We start from the raw sequence: 20,818 nt of genomic DNA on the forward strand, positions 1-20,818 counted from the left end.
GGAGAGGAGACAGGAGGGAGCAGGCTGACCCATTGTTTGTATGTGTGTGTGGGGGGGAGGAGAAGCAGGCTGACCCATTGTTTTCACAGGGAGAAGGGAGCAGGCTGACCCATTGTTTGTGTGTGTGTGGGGGGAATTAGGCTGACCCATTGTTCTCAATGGTAGCAGATGACAGAACGAGGAGTAATGGTCTCAAGTTGCAGTGGGGGAGGTTTAGGTTGGATATTAGGAAAAACTTTTTCACTAGGAGGGTGGTGAAACACTGGAATGCGTTACCTAGGGAGGTGGTAGAATCTCCTTCCTTAGAGGTTTTTAAGGTCAGGCTTGACAAAGCCCTGGCTGGGATGATTTAACTGGGAATTGGTCCTGCTTCGAGCAGGGGGTTGGACTAGATGACCTTCTGGGGTCCCTTCCAACCCTGATATTCTATGATTCTATGATTCTATGATTGTTTTCACAGGGAGAGGGGAGCAGGCTGACCCATTGTTTGTGTGTGTGTGTGTGGGGGGGAAGTAGGCTGACCCATTGTTTTCAGGGGGAGGGGGGAGCAGGCTGACCCATTGTTTGTGGGGGGGGGGGGAGCAGGCTAATCCATTATTTGTGGGGGAGGGAGCAGGCTCACCCATTGTTTTGCGGGGGTAGAGGGGGGAGAAGCAGGCTGACCCATTATTTGTGAGGGGGGGAGAGCAAGCTGACCCATTGTTTTCAGGGGGAGGGGGGAGCAGACTGACCCATTGTTTGTGTGTGGGGGGGAGCAGGCTAATCCATTATTTATGGGGGAGGGAACAGGCTGACCCATTGTTTGCAGGAGGGAGGGGGGAGCAGACTGACCCATTGTTTACAGAAGCAGAGGGGGGAGCAGGCTGATCCATTGTTCACAACATAGAACAAACCGATATGTTATTCTTATAAAGGACAAAGAAACAAACGTGCCCATAACTTCCATCAAAATCAGTGGGAGCAGGATTGGACCCAAAACTACACACAAAAATAATCATCCAGTTTGCTTAATTACAGCCTATTTTCTTCAAAGCTGGCTAGCGCCGCACTCCAAGGAGCTGTAACTCGACCGTGAGGGTCCAGGGGCCAAACCAGAACAAAAAAAATTAAGAGAAGTCAGAGCTTCACCTCAGGGCACTTTAAAGCTCTGTAACTCAAAGACAGGTTGACAAGCTTTCTTCAAGGTGTGTAGAAACATTCTCCTTTGACTTTGGACGGTATCTGGCAGGTATCAGATCAAACTTATAAGACAAAGTTAAAGGAGGGCTTTATGGAAGCTGTTTCTAGCTAACACTTCAAATATCGAAGTATTTTTGGTGTGCCCAGCACCATAATACCTATGCAGCAAGACAGATGGAGTTAGATTCTAGAGGTATGTCTTCATTGCGCCCCCCCACCCCTCCAAAAATATGTGTGCTTAACCCAGGTTAGCTTGCTGGACTAAAATAGCAGTGAAGACATGGCAACTCTGTGTTTAACCCAGTTAGCAGGTCAAGTCAACCCCAGGCTCCCCTATCGGCTTTAACTCGAGTGGCTAACTCAAGTTAAAAGCCAAATTACTGTGCTTCACTGCTGTTTTATCCTGGGTTACCTAACCTGAGTTAAGAACATGCCCCCCCCTTTTTTTTTAAAGCAAAGACGTACCCTAAAAAGCCAACTCCAGTGCTAGTTCCCAAGATCCATATCTGTTTGGGGAGCCTGAGTAGTTAATTACTCTTACTAAATAAACTCCCGTCTGCCTGTTTTCCCCAATAAAGTACCAGCTGGCGAAAGAACCTAAAATACTGCTTTTGTGCAAAATCCCTGGTAGTAAAGATGGAGATCAGAGATGCCATCGAAGCAGGTTCCTTTTACAGTTTTCCAGGTGGTCTCTCGGGCTTTCTTTAAAGGTGCTGTGCCGTGACCATCAAACCGCAGACACATGCCTTCCACTGCTGACACTCACCCAAGTAAATGCTTGTGACTGATGGTGAAAATTGCACTTGCATGATGTCACAGCGATTTTGTTCTTTTCCCCAGACTGACATCGCCTCCATACTATATAACACATCAAAAAGGGAGATACTCAAATAAAGCGAACAAGGTAAGTCACACTGCTTGTATAATTTTGCTTTGAAAGCCTTGGGAAGTGGCTGCAGGTCTGCGCTCAGTGCTTTGTCCCGGACTGTGTTAATGACTGATGGTGAGACTGCCACTGTCCCCAGGGGGGACTCCTCTGTACTTCATAGATACTGTAGGCCTGATTCTCAGCTCACTCCTCTCCCATTGACTTCAGCTGGGCGTGGCAATCAGATCTGGTCAGCCTCAGAGGCAGTGAATAGCATTGGCATATAAAAAAATAAAGCACCAAAGAAGAAAATAAAGTGATGCCTGATGCTGCTTCTGCTGGCTCTAGGGTAACACAGCGGGTATGGTACTGTAATGGTGCCAAACCACACAAGCGTGGAGGCCTGACATCTAATGAGATTCACGTTGTGTTTGAGGCAAGTGTGTGAATAAGAACTGGGAGGAAAATCTGAAAAGCAGCTCAATTCTTAACAGCCTCCCCGTCTGCTGCACAATGACAGTAAAGGGGGGTCTTGGCAGCCTCTCCCAAGAGGCCACACTGCAGAGTGACAATATGCCCAGCCAATGAAACACGACGTGGAAGCATGACATCATCAGAACAGCTGTCCGTGATCTTGAGAGCTCTGAGCCTTTGAGAACAGGTGCAACCTCTCTGTGGGCGTTGGGTGCACCACAGTCCCGAGATCTCCGCAAAGGCAAAAATACCCTCTTCACTTACGCACATTTTCACTGTGCTTCTCAGCATGTCCTGCAGGGTGCCATGGTTCTGCAGTCAGCACAGGAGCGGTTCTCCTCCTGGACTCCCCACCTCTGAGCTGTGCAGAAAGCATACCATGAACTTCCCTCTCCTAGTATCACTCCGCTCTGCAGGGCTCATGTGTGTAAGTGCTCTTGTTATCATCTCTCTCCTCCAGGAATCCACATCCTTTGTCATGAACCTGTTCAACGGGAAGCTTATACCTGACAATGTTTTTCCTTTTCCCGCAGGTAGGATATTTTTATTTAAAATTTCCTTATGGATTTAGTGCTGATGGTGACCTTTGCTGGTTTAATGGCATAGCAGAGCAAAGCCACCAAAGTCACAGAACACAGGCCATGTGCTCCTCCCACCCCCAGCGAGAGGCTAGTTGAGTTTCCATGGAGCTCTCGGCTCAGTCTGCTGACCAGACAGGGCCATCCCTACCCATACGCAAAGTATGCAGCTGTGTAGGACACCTGCACTGCTGCGTGCTGCTCTAGCCCCCCTCCACCTCTTCCCCAAGACCCCACCCCTCCCACCCCTTCCCCAAAGCCCCCACCCCTGTTCGCCCCCCCGCCCTTCCTGCCCCAGCCCCGCCCCATTCCACCCCTTCCTCAAAGCCCCCGCCCCTGTTCGCCCCCCCCGCCCCTTCCTGCCTCAGCCCCGCCCCATTCCACCCCTTCCCCAAAGCCCCCACCCCTGTTTGCCCCCCCGCCCTTCCTGCCTCAGCCCCGCCCCATTCCACCCCTTCCCCAAAGCCCCCACCCCTGTTCGCCCCCCCGCCCTTCCTGCCCCAGCCCTGCCCCATTCCACCCCTTCTGGACTACAGCAGATCTCTTAGACAAACATCCAGTCTTAGAAGGTGCCTCCTCACATAAGGGTGTTTGTGTCAAATCATGTAATAAAGTGATGAGGGTTAGACACATCCTGCTAATCTAGCTGTAACTTTGCCCCTCCCTAGTGCTCTCAATGGAGCAGATGCAGTTCCTGCAAGCCCTGGTAGATCCCTGCACCCGCTTCTTCAAGGTTAGTGGCAGTCTGCTGCCTGTTTGATTACGGAATAGCCTGAAGTGTGTGTTGTAAACAAAAGAAAAGGACTCTGTCTTCCTCAGACAGTGACGTGGGACGGCTGGCCTCACCACCATTAAAAAAATTACTTCTCCTGGCGAATCTACCCTCTTTCTGAAGCCTGGAGGATGCACAAGTGCACATCCACGTTCTCCTCCTGATTGTGATTTCCTGAGTGCCGCTAATGGCCATGTCTCATACAACGCGCCACCAGTCTGTCAGACCGAGGCGTGGGTTACCTGTTTGGGTGTTGGCAGTGAAGGAGTTCATGTGGGTGGCCTTTCCGCAGGGATATTTGAAAGACAGGGTGGCTCTGCGAGGCCTGGCCCTCCCCAGAGATAGAGAACAGGCTTGGAGGGAGGGAGCGTGGGGCAGAGGCAGAGGGGAAGGGCAATCAGGTCATAGATCGCTCACTCCGAGGCTTACCCCCCCCACACACACACACTGACCCTCGGGCTCACTCGCACAGCAACAGCAGGACACTAACACACCAGTGCCCAGATTGCCTGCTCTAGGATCCAGCAGCTCCTTGGTGCCCGGTAGGCAATGCGTAAACGGCGACTTTGCCGGCCCCTCCGGCCTTGCCCCATGCAGCGTTCGCCTCGGCGTGGCACCTGCCTTTCACTCGCTCCCTTTCATTACTTGAAGGAGGTCAATGATCCTGTGGAGAACGAGAAGCTGGAGAGCATTGAGAAGACCACCCTGGCGGGGCTGAAGGAGATGGGAGCCTTTGGGCTGCAGGTGCCTGAGGAGCTGGGGGGAGTTGGGCTGACAAACACCCAGGTAAGACAGAGCCTTGGGGGTGCAGGCATGACGGGACAGTAGGGGCCGGGATCTGAACTCGCCCTGAGGTCGGGTGTTTGGAGCCAGTGTCTGGCTCAGGCCTGTGATGGGGGGGCCAGGCATGGAACTCAGATCCAGCCTCCCCCGGGTTTGACTCGGAGCGTGAGAGCTGTCCTCACCTGGCGGGCAGGTGGGCCCGTTCTCTCTTCTCGTGGCCCCTCCCCCACTGTAACATGGTAGAGTCTCTTCCTGGAGGAGGTCGGGAGCAGAGAAGAGCGGGGCTGTGATTCAGAGGCGAAGGGGCAGTGCTTACTTTGTGCCAGAGCCTGGCAGTTCAGAGCCCGGCCCCGCTGGACTTGCTGCATCAGGTATGAAAGTAAAAAGTTGCTGGATCCCAGGCACCTCTTTCATTCCAAATGAAGCCCTGCCTGGGGAGCATGGCTGTGCTCAGCCTGACGCTGAAGTGCATGACGTTCCATTCCTGTGGTCCTGTGCACCGGGCATATGAATCCAGCTTGCTGCGTTCTCTCAGTCCCCAGTGAGCCACAGACAGCTACGTGTCAGTTTGTGCGGACAAGCTTCACCTCCCTATGCAGGGTCCAAGCTCTACCAGGGTTTAGTTGTAACAGCACAGAAAAGACGGTTAGCCAGTTTGTACCCACCTGGCCTAACCCTCTGGAAGATCTGAGAGCTCTGAAGCCACGTCACCTGTCAGCCCCACACAGACCAGGGCTGTCCCTACAGGCAGTAGACCAACAGTCACTGGAAAGCCTCCAGCTGCTGTGCTGAGCTCCACCAATCCCTCCAGCTAGGTTTTTATCCTGTGCCCGTTATAGTAGCTAGGGAGTGTGAAAATATCACCTGGATAGTTCAGAGGTGAGGCAGTGTGGGATAGGGAACCAGCGTGGGAGCTGGGAGAACCAGATTCTGTTCCCAGACCTGGTTTCCTCTTGCTATATGACAGTAGTCTAGTCACTTCCCTGAGTCTTGCTTTCTAGTAATTCCATCAATAAATATTCATTACCATCAATTCTGCAGTAGCGCATGGCTGGGTGTTGCTCGGCCAAACAGTCAGAGGCAGTCCCTAAATAGACAAGACAGACACAGTGGTAGACAGATGATGTATCAGTAACATCTCCAATGTGCATATCTCGCTAGGTGTGGGTTTTCTTTTTCCTCTTTTAAAAAGTTCTACCCAAACCTTCTCCTACCTCCTCCCCTCTGCCCTTGTGAGCCAGACACAGTGCGGGGCAGGGATCAGCCAGCTGAATGCGCCTGAGAGTGTCTGAAGGCTCCTGATGACTGGTCTGTGCCCCCAGTGTCCTGCATTGGGCCCTGGCAGGGGTGATTAGGAGGAGCAGATGGGAGCAGTGTTAATATTAGTGTTGATGTGGAGTGTTTGCTAGTCCCCAGAAGCTGTAGTATCTGAAGGTCAAACTGGGCAGCGGTTCCAACCTAATCCCCGTCCCCACCATTTCTCTTTTGCTTTCCCTTTAGTATGCTCGGATGGTGGAGGTGGTTGGAGTGCACGACCTTGGTGTGGGCATAAGCCTTGGTGCTCATCAGTCAATCGGCTTTAAGGGAATCCTGCTCTTTGGGACCCAGAGTCAGAAGGAGAAATACCTGCCCAAGCTAGCATCTGGTAGGAAACAGGGCCTGTTTTCTTCACTCTGTTGTGCCCTATGAAAGGTATAATGTAGATCTTTACCCACCCTCCTGGCTTCTTGCAGGTCTCCCAGACACTGCTCTGAGCTGGGCTTTCAGCACTCTGCTTGCAGGCTGTGGGGAGGGGTGGTGACGGCGGGCGGCTGACAGCAGTGGGGAGAGCTAGGTCTAGCACAGGCAAGCTCTGTGCAAGCTTCTCTGCACTGCTCTGCCAGTTCAGTGCAGAAGCCCTCAAGCCCCGTCAGAGCACAGCCTTCGAGCTCACACTGCAGGCTGGCATGTCGCTGTGCCAGCAGGGGATCTGCGGGATACCCAAGGCAAGGCACCGGCTGAGTTGCAGAAAAGTGCAGCTTTCTGTAGTTGTCTGTTTACATACGGCCAGCTGGTTGCCCTGGGGTGTGCATGGATGTACCCCACCCCATCCTCATCCCGCCCGACGTGCCTGCCTGCCATGGACTCACTCCCTGCTGTGTAGGTGGGGAGTCCTCAGGGCAGTGCGGGTCCTGGGCCCCCGGCAGAGCCCTGGCTGCGTGTGGGTTCTTTTGTGTTCTCTATGCTGTTAAAGTCTGTGCCATTGGTGACCGTTCTGCTCCCTTCTGCAGGAGAGACCATCGCTGCCTTCTGCCTGACGGAGCCGTCTAGTGGCTCAGACGCAGCATCTATTAAAACCCTCGCAGAGCTCAGCGAGTGTGGGAAATTCTACACGCTGAACGGCGGGAAAATATGGATCAGGTGAGAGAAGTCGGGAGGTTGAAAGGGTTCCTCGAGGTCCCATGAGAGCCGGGAGATTCTGCAGGCCCCGGTGACACAGGAAGCGTCCAAAGCCATCAGAGCTCTTGCTCAGCATAACAGCAGGAAATGCACTTCGACTGGAGCTCCCAAAGCCTGTGAGATCCGGCCCAGGGTCCTCGGCAGGGGGGACGGGATGAATCCTGCAGCCTGGGCCCAGCCCTGCTTGGGGTCAGCCTCCTGTGGCTCCTCCAGTCGCTGGGGTTCAAGTGGGCCTGGGGAGGCTCTGAATCCCAGCACAGTCAAGGGCTGTAGCTGGCCCTCCGCAGGAGCTTCCCAGACAGGTCCTTGCCTACAGCCTCCAGCCCAGAACGAGCTGGGCTTCCTCCCTTTATATTGCTAGAGCATCTGGAGCATGCCCAGTCCCGCCGGGGAGGCAGGACTTCCGCTGTCAGTAATATGGACTTAACCCTGTCTGGGCTCGTGCGGGGTAAGCAGACCCCGTCACACCCTGGTACAGAGAGGCAGTTGTGGGCCTGGAAGGAGGAGGAGATGTGGGACTTCCCCAAACCTTATGGTGCAGAACTGGAGTGATGATTCAGAAGAGTAGTTTCTCACGTCGGTTGAACCAGCTCCCCTGCCCCTGCTGTTTAGGGTATAAGATGTTAGAGCATCCGTGATCAGGGCTAACTATAGTCCTGAGCCAAGATAGCATTTCAGCGCATGCTTAGGTCCCAGTGAATTAATCAGGATGTTTTCCTGTGGCCCAAGGAGAGGCAGTGTAGTAGAATGTACTGAGCACCATGCTGGGAGTGAGGCACTCCTGAGTTCTAGCCCCCATTCTGCCACTGAGTCCCTGTATGGCCTTGGGCAAGTCCCTTGTCTTTCTAGGTCACGTTCTAAGGTATGTAATGGGTGGTTCCAGCTGTATGTCAGTAATCAGGTGTCAGGGAAAGTTACGGTGAGGGGGTGGAAGAGCAGGTTTATATCAGGGAAGACAGCCAGCAGGAAGGTATAACAAGGTCTTAGCTAAAAGAAAGGGGCTCGACTTTACCTTACCCATCCCTGGCTCCTTTTCCTGCTACAGCCTTCCCCTTCTGCCCCATAGGCCTGGTCCACACACAGGTTTGGCACTAGTATAACTTTGTCAGGTAGGGGTGTGACTTTTTACCGAATTGCTCACACTGGTACAACCTCTGGTATGCACTCAACTCTATTGGTATAAAGGGTCCGTATGGCGCTATAGCTTATTCCTCCTCCCATAGTGTCTGTACTAGGGGCATTGTATCACTTTAACTAGACCGGTGTGGGTAAAGCATGACAACTTGTGTATATATGCAAGCCTTAGTGTGTGGGATGCACTCATTCAACCAGGGTGTGTAATTTATCCACCATCTGCCTCACCTCTGAATTGTCTCTGGATAATGCAGTCTAATTACCTCCCTCTAAGGAGGAGAGGAAGATGAATTATTGTTTGTCTCTGACAGCATGAAGTGTTGTGCTAGGGCTAATTACACACAGGCTAGCTGCTGTTGTTATTAACTGCAGTAAAAAAGTGTGCGTAAAAGGATGTAATGGAAAAAGGGAAATCACTGAGAGGGAAAGAGAAGAGCCTGAGTAAATACAGGTGATCGGGAGCTGGGACTCACTGTTTCCCTAATCGCTTTGGGTTCCAGTAATGGAGGGATAGCTGAGATCTTCACAGTGTTCGCCAAGACCCCGGTAAAGCAGCCAACAGGGGAAGTGAAGGACAAAATCTCAGCCTTCATTGTGGAGAGAGCGTTTGGGGGCGTGACCAGGTGAGAGAAGTTTATAACTTAACAGGCACGGTTTGAGGAGATATTAAAAGGACTGGGACTGTTCAGCTTAGAAAAGAGACTCAGCAGGATATGATTGAGGTCTATAAAATCATGACTGGTGTGGAGACAGTGAATAGGAAAGTGTTACCCCTTCACATCACACAAAAACCAGGAGTCACCCATGAAATTAACAGGCAGCAGGTTTAAAACAAAAGGAAGTATTTCTTCACATGACACATAGTCAACCTATGAAACTCGTTGCCAGGGGACGTTGTGAAGGCCAAAACTATAACCGGGTTCAAAAAAGAACTAGATGAGTTCATGGAGGATAGCTCTATCAATGGCTACTATCAGAATGGAACCCGACGCGCTGAGTGTCACTAAACTTCTAATTGACAGAAGCTGGAACTGGGTGACAGGGGATGGATCACATGATAATTGCCAGATTCTGTTCATTCCCTCTGGGCACCTGGCATTGGTCACTTTCGGAAGACAGCATTCTGGGCTAGATGATCCTTTGGTCTGACCCACTATGGCAGTGGTTCTCAAACTGTGGGTCCGGACCCCAAAGTGAGTCGTGAGCCAATTTTAATGGGGTCACCAGGACTGTCTTAGACTTGCTGGGGCCTGGGGCCGAAGCCTGAGCCCCACCTCCTGGGGCTGCAGCCAAAGCCCATGGGCTTCAGCCCTGGACATTGGGGCTCAGATTACAGGCTCCCTGCCTGGGACTGAAGCCCTTGGGTTTTGTCCTGCCATCTCACCCAGGGCAGTGGGGCTCAGATGGGCTCAGATTTCAGTCCCCGCTCCTGGGGTTGTGTAGTAACTTTTGTTGTCAGCAGGGGGTCGCGGTGCAATGAAATTTGAGAACCCCTGCACTGTGGCCATTCTTATGTTCCTATGTCCTTATGTTTACAAGGCTCAGCCTAGGACTAAGATCCAGGAACCGTGTTTCCAGCACTGACTTGTATGCTCTTCGGCAAGTCTCTTAACTGCTGTATGCCTTGATTCCCTTGTCGGTTCAAGGGTGATAGCAATACTTCCCTGCCACCCAAAAGTGGTGTTATCATTGGCCAGTTTGTGCACTTTTAACAACGAAAAGTGTAATAAATATTAAGTGTTGTTATTTATTGCTATTTTCCTCATTGCATTATGCTTTTCCAGGATGATGGGTAAACATTCTCCCCATAAAAAGACAAAAAGTGGGGGAATGTAGAAGGAAGAGAGACTGAGACATAAGGCCTTGTATCAGAGGCCTGGTATGAGTCCTGAGGCCTGGGCTAAAGTAACGGTCAAAACTTTGCTAATATCAAGCAAAGTCAGGCTGTGAGCTAGAGGCAGGCCCTGCTCACAGACTCTGGCAAGAACAGGGCTGATATTGCCAAAACACACGTTCCTAAGAGGTGCTGGGCACAGAGCACTTGCACAAACACATTCCAGAAGGGTGGTACCAGAACACCCCGATACCAACACATTCCCTAAAGGTAACAGCAGCACACTGACCCATCCTAAAGATAGGGTCAGGATGACAGTGTGATGGATAAAGATGTACAAGGTGATGGAGTGTAACCGTCTACGTCAGAAGGTGTCAACTAACTACCTCAGAGGGGCAGTACGTAACTTCTTTGTATTGATGTATACAATCACTGCCTCAAAGGGAGTGTCTTCCCCTGGCCGAGGGAGGAACAGAAAGTCCCGCCGTTCACTGAGCTGGTCCATTGTTACAGGCATACAAGTATTAGTGGTCCAGTAGAGTCTGTGGGATACTAGTACCATATCAACAATAAACCTGCTTGGGTGCCTTCGTACCTTAACAGATCTTGTGATGATTGGGCAGTTTGCTCAAGGTCTGCTGTGCCAGCTGTTTGCACAGAGCTGGGACAGCACACTAGGAGAACGCACGCTCGCAGCCAAACATCTGACCACACCGTCCTGCCATGCCAAATGCCATGCCTGATCCTGGAGGGACTCAGCACCTTGTAGGGTCAAGCACCATAGTGTGGGACTTTAACCAGGGATGCTATAATGATTATCCAGCTGTCTATCAGGTGCTGAAGTCCTTGGATCTGCTTTCCAGGCCTCCAGCCACAAGAGGGTGCTAGACCATTATGTTCACGCACCACTTTCACTTTCCATTTATAACAAAATATAATCCATGCTCCTTTAAACTTCCCTCTGCTGAGCGATTTGCTACAATGAGTATGACAAACATTAGGAGAGAAGTGTTGGCATTACCAGGGCACAGTGCTTGAGATTATGCAGCTACATGGTCTGGCATAGGGTACAATGTTCCAGAGCCTTTAGAAATGGGCAATGGTTATTTAGTTTATGTTTAAACTGCTCCCTGTTTCTATATAGGACATTGTGTTAACATTTTATTGGCACACAGAATTACCACATGTAAATGTGCACCCACCTTTGCACACTGCCAGGTTTTATCACATGTAGATCAAGTAACTTGGATCCTACCAGAAGCTGAGTCGCCTCAACTTCCATTGACTTCACTGTGAGTTCGAGGGCACTTGCCCCTTTGCAGGGTCAGGGCCAGGGTGCGCAGTTACCAGCACGCATGTGAGAATGCTCATTTGCAGGCACAAATGCAGAAACTGCACATGCAGATAGGTGTGCATGTCCAAAGGTCACAGCCAGGCTGAGGTCATCTCTCGTTTCCTTCTGTTTTGTCAGTGGCCCCCCGGAGAAGAAGATGGGGATCAAGTGCTCCAATACAGCTGAAGTGCACTTTGATAACGTGAAGGTGCCAGCAGAAAATCTGCTCGGGGAGCTTGGAAAAGGCTTCCTGGTCGCCATGAACATACTGAACAATGGGCGCTTTGGGATGGCCTCCGCCCTGGCAGGCACCATGCGTGGAGTGATTGTCAAAGCCGTACGTTCTTGTTCTTGAAACAGGATTAGATCACGCGGATGGTTTGTGCAGGACAAGTGACAATGGACTGTCTACCTGTCCCACATGTTAGCAGAGCGTAGTCAGTGAGACGCAAGGGTCAGTTATTCTGTGGGACATCCCCATGGGGGAATGGCTCTGGGAAACCCATGTTACATGTGTATCCAGAGAGAGAGATAGGAGCTGATGCTGGAAGAGCCAACAGGTCAAAGATCTGCATTTAGACAAATAGAATTACAGTGAAATGTCTGTGTTTAATTTTAAGCATATGTCTGGTCCTGATGGCTTCAGTGGGATTCTCCGCATGCTTGTAAGACGTGTCCAGATTTGGGGCCTTAGTTTACTTAGCTGCATATGTTGGTTAGTCTTTTAGACAGAAATTCTTCTTCTCTCTTTTGTGTAATGGGATGAGATTGGGCTAAGGGCTGGGGTTTTGGGGCTGGAGTTAAGTTGATGGCCGAGCTTACAAGACCCTTAGAATTAACTTGGTGGTGTTTCTGGTTGGATGTAATGTGATACCTTTGGAACGCTGTATCCAATCAATTGCAAAATTTCAGAAATTTTTCTAGGCATCACTGGGCAGAAGCCTATTGATTTTGGTGGAAATTGGAAAACCCAAAAGGGGGAAATGGAATATACACAGAGCCTGTGGCCTGGGGGAGCGAATGGGAGGGTTGAAATGAGTCTGTGCACTAGAGGGGGTAGGAGGTGGCTCACAGGGATCTTGTGGGGATGGGAGAGATGCCAGGAGCCCCTGGGGTGTGCAGCAAGCTTGGCCGACACAAGCTACATAGGGCTTGACATCCTAGTATAGATATTCCTATAAACATTAGCTAACTTGATTTTGTTTAAAATTGAAATATATGGTCAAATCCTGCAGCTTGGACACAGACTAAATTCCTCTTGTCTGTATTACATTAGCTTCTTGCTGTGATCATGGGTTCTTATGTAACACCAGGTTGATCATGCTGCTAATCGTAAGCAGTTTGGAGACAAGATCAGCAACTATGGGGCTATTCAGGAGAAAGTTGCACGGATGGCCATGCTGCACTATGTTACGGAGGTGAGAAATTCCTCTTAATTGCAGGATCAAGACCATGGTCAACAACTCCATTGTACAGGCACAGCAGAACTCTCAGGGTAAAGCTTGTCTGTTCAGGAGACAGGGCGTTCTGGGGGGCTGGTCCCACCCCAGACTGTGGAATGAAGTTTACCATGGACTAAGAACCATCCCACACCTCCCTGCTTCCTTCTCAAGCCCCAGGCACATTCTCTGACCTGCCTTCTCTGATATAAACACAGAGCAGTGTTGTCATATAAATAAACACAATGAAAAAACAAAACAGTCCACTGCACACCCAGTTCTCCCTCTGGGGAGTGGATGAGAGAAAGTGACCCACACTTGATATTATATGTTATTTAATGCATAGGTGGATGGCGCTCAGATACTACAGTGATGCAGATGGTATAAAAATCTATATCAAATAGAACAGATTGTACCTGCTGCCATCCCAGTTTGTGCTGGTGTCATATCTCAGAGGCTGAGCTGGCAGGCTGGGTTGGTTCAGTGTTTGGATGAGACTTCCAGGTGGTGTTGGCAAATCACTGGGCAGCCCTCATTTCTCTGGGCTTGATTCTGTGCTTGCCTACACTGGTGTAAAGTGGGAGTCGTGCCATAAAGACTCTGGCATAAAGCTGGCCTGAAACCCATGTGCATTTGGGAAGAATCAGGCCCTCTGACTCTGAGCCAGTGCCCCAGAGTGGTATTGGGAGCCCTGTGCTGAGTTTTGGCAATGTTCCCATAGACCGGTTCATAGGACTGGAGCTGTGTTAACCTCAGCATCCCGGCCAAATTCCAGCGTGAGTAATTCCATGCTGCCCACAGCTCTGGCCCTTTAAAATTCCTCTTGTCCTGCGGATTGGAAGCAGCCTTGGGTTTAAAAAAAACAAGCAACCCCAATCCTCCCAACAAAACACCTCTTTCCTCTCCCATCCTGGCCAACCAATCCAGGAACTCACAATTCCAGGGAATCCACCCTGCAGGAGAGGAGGACTGTATCTCTCTCTGTCACCCACACAGCTTCCTCCCACTATTACCTGAAACATGCATTTTCCCCTAATGGCTGTGGCCCGTTGCTGAGCTGTGCAGGAGCGGCTGTGCCCCCTCGGGCAGTTGTGTGCTCGCCGAGGGTGAAGCGGGCGGCAGGATGACTAGCAGCCGTCTCTGTTATGAGCTGGTTTAAGGTGGTTTTTATTGCAGCAGTGCCCAGCTGCCCCAGTCAGGATCCGGTCCCCTTGTGCATCTGAGCACTGGGAAAGGCCTGGTCCCTGCCCCAGCATTTACAGTCTAATTGGAAATGAGATAGAACAAATGAGCATAACGACCCCTGGCGGTGTGTGGTGGGAGGGGGATGAGGCTAATGATGACAAGATCCCAGGGTTACACAGGTTTGAAATCCACTGCATCTTCCTGCCCCTCAGCTTGCCCTTCGCTGACTGGCTTCTTGTGTGCAGGGCAGGGAATTGGGCTGAGGGGGGATGAAAGGAGGAGAGGGTAGTGCCCTTATGAATCAGGTCAGGACGAGCCTTGTGCCTGCAGGGGACAGCATGGGAGGACTAGATTTTGAGATGGGACCTCTGATGGGCAGTGCCCGCTGCAGAAGAGAGGGAGAGGATGGAGCCGAGCCAAGCCAGGCCCTCCATACAGCATACCTTGGGGTGTGGGATGGTGTCTTTGGCACATACACCGTGTAACCAAAGGCAAATGGCTGGCTTCCCTGCAGTCGATGGCCTACGTGGTGAGCGCCAACATGGACATGAAGGTGCCCGATTACATGCTCGAAGCTGCAATCAGCAAGATTTTTGCCTCAGTAAGTGTGTTTGATTCCCAGCGCGAGATGTCTCCGCAAGGAGGGGTTAGAGCAAGCATGGCCTGTCAGAGTCGGGCTCATGCTGCCCCGTTGCTGAGCAGTAGCAGGTGTCAGGGCTTTGCTACGTCGGTGTCCCACTGGAAGGGAAAGGCGTGCTGCAGAGACAAGCTATTCTCTCCTCTCTGGTGGCACTGCATCCCAGGGATTACACCTGCAGGAACCCCGCCTGAGGCATCAACCCTGGAGCCAGAGAGCAGCTCCCTCCCGGACTGCGATCGGCCTCTCCTGCTTCTAGCAGGCGGCTTGTTCCTGTCCCACCCTTCTCCTGGAAGATCCCTCCGCCCCAAACCACCCAGTTCTCATTGCGCTCTCACTGCTGGGCATGGACAATGCAAAGGGAGACTGCTCAGGCAGGTGTGACTAAGCAGTGTCCACTGGAGCTGGCTTTCCTACAAGTCTCTCTCCAGACCAGGCTGTTTCCCCCAGCACTGCCTGCATTGACTGCCCAGCTGCCGCCACAGTCCTGTGCTGTCGCAGCCCCTGTGGAGTCAGCAGCAGAACCCGGCAGTTCGGTACCTGCAGTTCTTCGTTGAGTGATTGCACATGGCCAGGCCACGTCAGGTGTCTGCATGCCCAGCGTGCTGAAGCTGGAGAACTTTTTCCCTGAGTGGTACCTGTCAGGGCGGCACGTGCGACCTCTGCACGCTCATGCTACCAGCTGATGGTATAAAGGGGCAGAGCCGCCCCAGCCCCCCTTCAGTTCCTCCTCACCACCCCATGGTCGGGAGGGGGCGCGTGTGTGCCTGCTTGCACAAATCTTCCCTTTTCCTCTGAGCGACGTGTGTAATTTGTTGTAAATAATTTGGTTCATTGGTTAGATAGTGGCTCATTTCCGTCCATTTTCTCTTGGCTTTTCAGACTTGTAGTTAGCCCTGTCGACGCGCAGTGCCAGGGCATGCCTCAGTCCCCAGGTGTTAAACAAAGTTCTGGCTCTAATAAGTCTCTGTCTGTCCGTGACTCTCACTACCAGTGGCTGAAGGGTTTGGGGGAGGGCCATGTTCGGGGTAGGTACCTGATTTGTAGTGGGTTCAGAATTAGGACCAAACCATTTCAGGAAGTGAAATTTTCTTGTGTTCTGATGCAAGCTAACTTGCGTCCTCCCTCCGAGCCCTGTTGCTTGGCACACAATCCTTGGGGCTCTACTTCCACCATGGGGTGACCTCCGGACGTCTCCGTTATCCCTCCTCAGAGAGGTTCAGAAGGGAGACATCGTTCTCCCTCCCCAGGGCCCCAGAAGAAGCTGAATCCTGTGACCCACATGCCTCTAAGCCTAACAGATCTTCCTCATCAAGGATCTCCCAGTCCCTGACCGGCCCTTCCAGGAGTCAGTCAGATATGGACCAGCCCTGGCTACGTGCTCCTCAGTACCACATGCTTCCTTGGCAATATGTGTAGAGTCTTGGACTCTGGTACCATCCTCTGTTCCATTGAGACCAACTCCTTGGCCTGGGCCATCTGTATTGTCTGCATACAGGTACATGGCATCCTCGACACCAACAACAGCCTGTACGCAGCAGCGAGAGACTTGCTTTGCCTTTTGATACCAGACTCCCCGATGGTACAAGAGCTAGAGTCATAGGTAGCAGCTATTTCTTCACAAGCTCTGGAGCTGTCTACGCCATCAGTGCCGTACCATTCGATTACAGCCTCAGCACGGCAAATGTCGGTACCTACGAATAGCAGCTGGAACTCGAACACTTGGTACTCTCCCGGGGTCAGCCACCATGCTGTCCCACTACTGCCACATCCAGCCACAAGTCCCAGTCACCTGCACCATGGAGTACTGTGCCTCCAAGGAACCTTATGCATCCCAGTCCTGTTCTAGGAGATCTCATAATTCTCTATCCTCCTCGCAGAGATCCAGATCTTGGTACCCGGGCTCTCTCAGGGGCAGGTCTAGAGACAAGGGGCCAAGGGCTACTTTTCACTGGGGCCCCAGGACTTATCCATGGGCCCTCTGGAACCCATGGAGCATTCCATCCACTTTACGTACTTCTCCGAGACCTCAGTTGTCTAAGTCACCTCTGAGACAAGGAGAAATGTCTGGAGAAATGTCTTACGTACCTCAGGACCTGGTAGAGTAGCTCTACTGGTTAATTAAGCCATCTTGGAGCCTACAAAAATTATATGGCAAACACCAGGATCACTTCCTCCCACTGCCAAGAGAACAGAGAGCAGATACCAAGTGCCATTCCAAGGTCATGAACATTTCTATTCTCACCCTACCCTGGGCTCGGTGGTGAGTGTAGTCAATGATAAATCATGCCAAGGTCACGCCAAATCCACCTCAAAATAATGACTTCAAAAAACTCTTTTACTGCAAAATCTTTTTGGAAGAAACATTTATGCAATGTCAGGGTTACAGGTCAGGATAGCAAATCACCAGGCTCTCCTGGTCAGATACAGTTTCCCAGTCTCTGTTAACAGGCTAACTTTATTGACAAACTGCCAGAAGATGTTAGACAGGAATACTGAGTTGTGATTAACAAGGGTTGTCCAATCTTCCCATCATGCCGTCTTGAATAGGCTGAGGCTAGAGTGATGGCATCTGTGCCTATGATGTGACACTCTTTATGGCTGCAAGCATCTGGGATTCCAGCAGAGATCCAACTGACAATTGAGGATCTCCCATTTAAAGGCCCTAATTTGTTTACAGGGAAAACCAATGAAACGCTGCATTCCCTAAAAGATTCTAGGGCAGCACTTAGATCGCTGGGAAGGAACGTTCAGGCACTTTCATCATCAGACAACCCAGTGGTGCCATTTTACCCTCGGAGGCAGCCTGATCAAGCAGAGATGACATAAATTCCACAGGATAAGGCTACCTCCTCCTCCATCTGCTTCAACTTCATCAAGACAGTGTTCGACCTCTAAGCAGCCTATTGGACTTCTTAGTCGAGGCCAAAGTACCACTGTGTCTGAATCTCATCTCTCCTATCACTCCCTTTGGCAGCAGGTTAGCCCACTTCCTAGCTGATTGGACCCATATTTCAGCCAGATACTGGATACTGAGCACTGTGGAATGAGGATATTCCCTGCAGTTTGTCTCTATTCCCCATACCTACCTACCCAGCCCCAGTCCCTTTTCAGGGGCCAATCTCACAAGGCTTTTCTTATCCAAGAAATACAGTCTAGTTTACAGTTGGGAGCCAAAGAGGTCTCTCCTTAACGCTGGGGGAAGGGATTCTGTTCCCATTATTTCTGAGAGAAGACTCAAACCTATTTTGGACCTGCAAAACCTAAACAAATACATAAAGAGATAACATTTCCCCTGGTAACTCTAGCCTCTGTTATCCATCTCTAGATCCCAATGACTGGTTTGCCACTCTCAGCTTGAATGATTTCCACAAGGCTATCCACCAGAGCTGCAGGAGAAAGGTTCATCATGGCTAACATTCATTATCCATTCACTGTCCTGCCTTTCAGTCCATCTTCAGCCCTGTGAGTCTTTTCAAAGTGCATGGCTATGGAGACAGTGCATCTCAGAAAGGCAGTTGTCCAGGAATTCCTGTACCTGGATGACTGGTTGATTCAGGGACGCTCCAGACATTAGGGGGAGGTTGGCATCAACAAGATCCAGAGACTCCTTCGTTCTGACAAGGATAAGTGAGTTCTCACCCCTGTGTAGAAAATCGGGCTTATTGGGGCAGATCTAGACTCCACTTCGGCAAGCGCGCACTTGAGCCTGGCCAGAGTCCAAGCAAGACAGGACCTCTGTGCAGACCTCAGCGCCCATCCTTGCACAGCAGTAAGGAATCGCCTGAGACTTCTGGGGCACAGGGCAGCTGGCACATATGTGACTCAGCATGGCAGCCTTTTCACCACAGAGCCATGCAAGGCAGGTGGAGTCAATCTACTGACCATCTCATCACCCATTGGACATGCTGACTCACGTACCTGCGAGCGGCTTGTCATCCCTAGATTGGTGGGTGTACCCTGCCAATGTATGCAAAGGGGTTCCTTTCTCCTCGACTCTGCCCTCCGTGACATTGGTCACAAATGCTTCATCCCTGGGGTGGGGATCCTACCTAGAAGACCATCAGACTCAGGGTCTTTGGTCAGATCAAGAACTCTCTTTCCACAGAAATGTTCTGGAACTACAAGCTATTCACTTGGCATGTCAAGCCTTCCTTCCACACCTCGAGGAATGTACAGTACAGGTCCTCACGGACAACACTGCTGCTGTGTTCTGTGTGAACAGGCAGTGGAGTGCCAGGTGGGATCGCCTTTGCCCAGAGGCTGTAGATCTATGGGGGTTTGAGGGTTCCATCAAAAATACAATCACACTCAAAGCTTCACACCTACCAAGGTGTTCAGAACTGCCTGGCAGATTGTCTCTGCAGATCATTCAGCAGGGATCACAAGTGGTCCCTTAGAGCAGACATTGCAAGATCCATCTTTCAGTCGTGGGGGGTACCAGAAATCAATGTCTTGGTTACTCGTCTGAACAGGAAGTGTCACCTGTTTTGTTCCAGAGCAAGTCACAGCCCAGGATCTATATCAGATGATTTCCTGTCGTCATGGAAGGACAAGCTACTAGATGCCTTTAATCCCGTCCCTCAGATTCCAAGAGTGTTATGCAAACTTGGGCAGGAGAACACCTTTATAATCCTCATCCGCAGCCATCCCTGTCGGTCTGAGGCCTTCCCCTTATCTCCTCAGTTATTCTCAAACCAAACACCCTCCCTCCCTCATTCCTTCTGGCCTTGCACCTCATTCTTTTCAAGGCCTTCCTTCTACATGCTAGTCAGGGCCTTTCTTCATATTACAGATATTTCCTTAACCAAACTTAAGGTAATGCTAACTCTTTAATGTCGTATTTATCCTACAGCTTTTGCCGGCTCTAATGGTTCCACCTTTTGAGCCGATGGCTCCACATTCCTTGCTCCATCTCTCCATGAAAGCAGCATTCCTGGTGGCCAGTGCTTCTGCCAGCAGGGTAGCAGAGCGGCGTGCATTAGGTGCTGACCCTCCAGATGTAGTTTGCAGATGAGGTTGATTTGCATCCTTACCCTACATTTCTGACCAAAGTTGTCTCGCACTTCCACCTTAATCAGGCTACCTACTTACCGAGCTTTTTTCTGAAACCTCGTAACGATGAGGAGGGCTCCATGCTTGGGATGTCCAAAAGGCGTTGGCTTGTTACTTGGACAAGACCAAACAATTTAGGCTGTTTCCTCAGCTGTTCATTTCTTTGTCTGCCAGACTGAAGGGTTACCCTGTCTGTGGGCAGAGAATTTCTTTCTGGATCTTGTCCTGCACCCTACTGTGCTCTGCCACGGCTAAGGCCCCTCTGCCCGCAAGAGTTTCAGTGCGTTCTACAAGAGCTCAAGCAGCGTGAGCTGCATTCCTGCATCAGGTGCACATTACTGATATTCGCAGAGCTGCAGCCTGGTCATTGGTGCCTCCTTTCACTAGACATGAAGCTGTTTCCCAGGCACTGAGCGATGGTGATGGGTTTGGATGAGCGGTGTTGCAGTCCTTGCTCAGACAGACTCCAAAACCATTGTCCTTGCCAAAGTGCTTGTGCGTCACCTGATGTGGAATGGGGATGTGCGATCACTTGAAGAAGAAAAAATGGCTACTTACCTGTTCTGTGACTGTTGTCCTTTGAGGTGTGTTGCACACGTCCGTCCCACAACCCATCTCCTCCCCTCTACACTGGAGTCAAACCCACTCAGGAGGGTTCTCCCTTTATACCCTCACCTGGTAACATGACCCTGGGGTGTGCACATGGGCTGCCCCAAGGGGTTCTGCTGGGGAAAAGGGTCTCTGGTTTTGTTGCCCTGGGTGTGCACCCACCTGAAGTGGGATGGACACGTGCAGCATGTCACTAAGTTACAGCACAGGTAACTAATAGGTAACCACCTTTGCCATTACAGTATTATAACAAACGCAGGCCCACCTAGGACTGCCCAGAGCCACCGGGCTAACTGCTATTATGCTGACACATCTGAGTTATCACATTGAGACTAGAAACATTCCCCTCTGCTGCACTGTGATGTTTTTATCTTTAGGAAGCAGCCTGGCACGTCACAGATGAGTGCATCCAGGTCCTTGGAGGAATGGGATACATGCAGGTAAACGACCTTGGCTCCATCCGCCCCGAGCAGAACCACATGCATCATTTTAAGGCTGT

The 20,818-nt window shown here is 51.1% G+C and overlaps 1 protein-coding gene across 3 annotated transcripts in view; it reads left to right on the top strand.

Annotated features, from left to right (window-relative positions):
- LOC311525787 (very long-chain specific acyl-CoA dehydrogenase, mitochondrial-like) overlaps nt 1-20,818 on the top strand; it is a 54,872-nt gene that overhangs the window by 12,013 nt on the left and 22,041 nt on the right. For 2 of the 3 annotated variants that reach the window (XM_084638123.1, XM_084638124.1), the window contains 11 exons: nt 2,020-2,083; nt 2,982-3,054; nt 3,768-3,832; nt 4,523-4,657; nt 6,155-6,299; nt 6,925-7,054; nt 8,728-8,850; nt 11,533-11,731; nt 12,708-12,812; nt 14,533-14,619; nt 20,697-20,759. In XM_084638123.1, coding sequence (XP_084494249.1) covers nt 2,020-2,083; nt 2,982-3,054; nt 3,768-3,832; nt 4,523-4,657; nt 6,155-6,299; nt 6,925-7,054; nt 8,728-8,850; nt 11,533-11,731; nt 12,708-12,812; nt 14,533-14,619; nt 20,697-20,759 — 1,189 coding nt within the window. The remainder of the gene's footprint in view (nt 1-2,019; nt 2,084-2,981; nt 3,055-3,767; nt 3,833-4,522; nt 4,658-6,154; nt 6,300-6,924; nt 7,055-8,727; nt 8,851-11,532; nt 11,732-12,707; nt 12,813-14,532; nt 14,620-20,696; nt 20,760-20,818) is intronic. The other variant, XM_084638125.1, reaches the window with a different exon arrangement.

Source organism: Lepidochelys olivacea (genome assembly GCF_965140295.1).
Source record: "Lepidochelys olivacea isolate rLepOli2 genome assembly, chromosome: 9".
Taxonomy (NCBI): domain Eukaryota; kingdom Metazoa; phylum Chordata; order Testudines; family Cheloniidae; genus Lepidochelys; species Lepidochelys olivacea.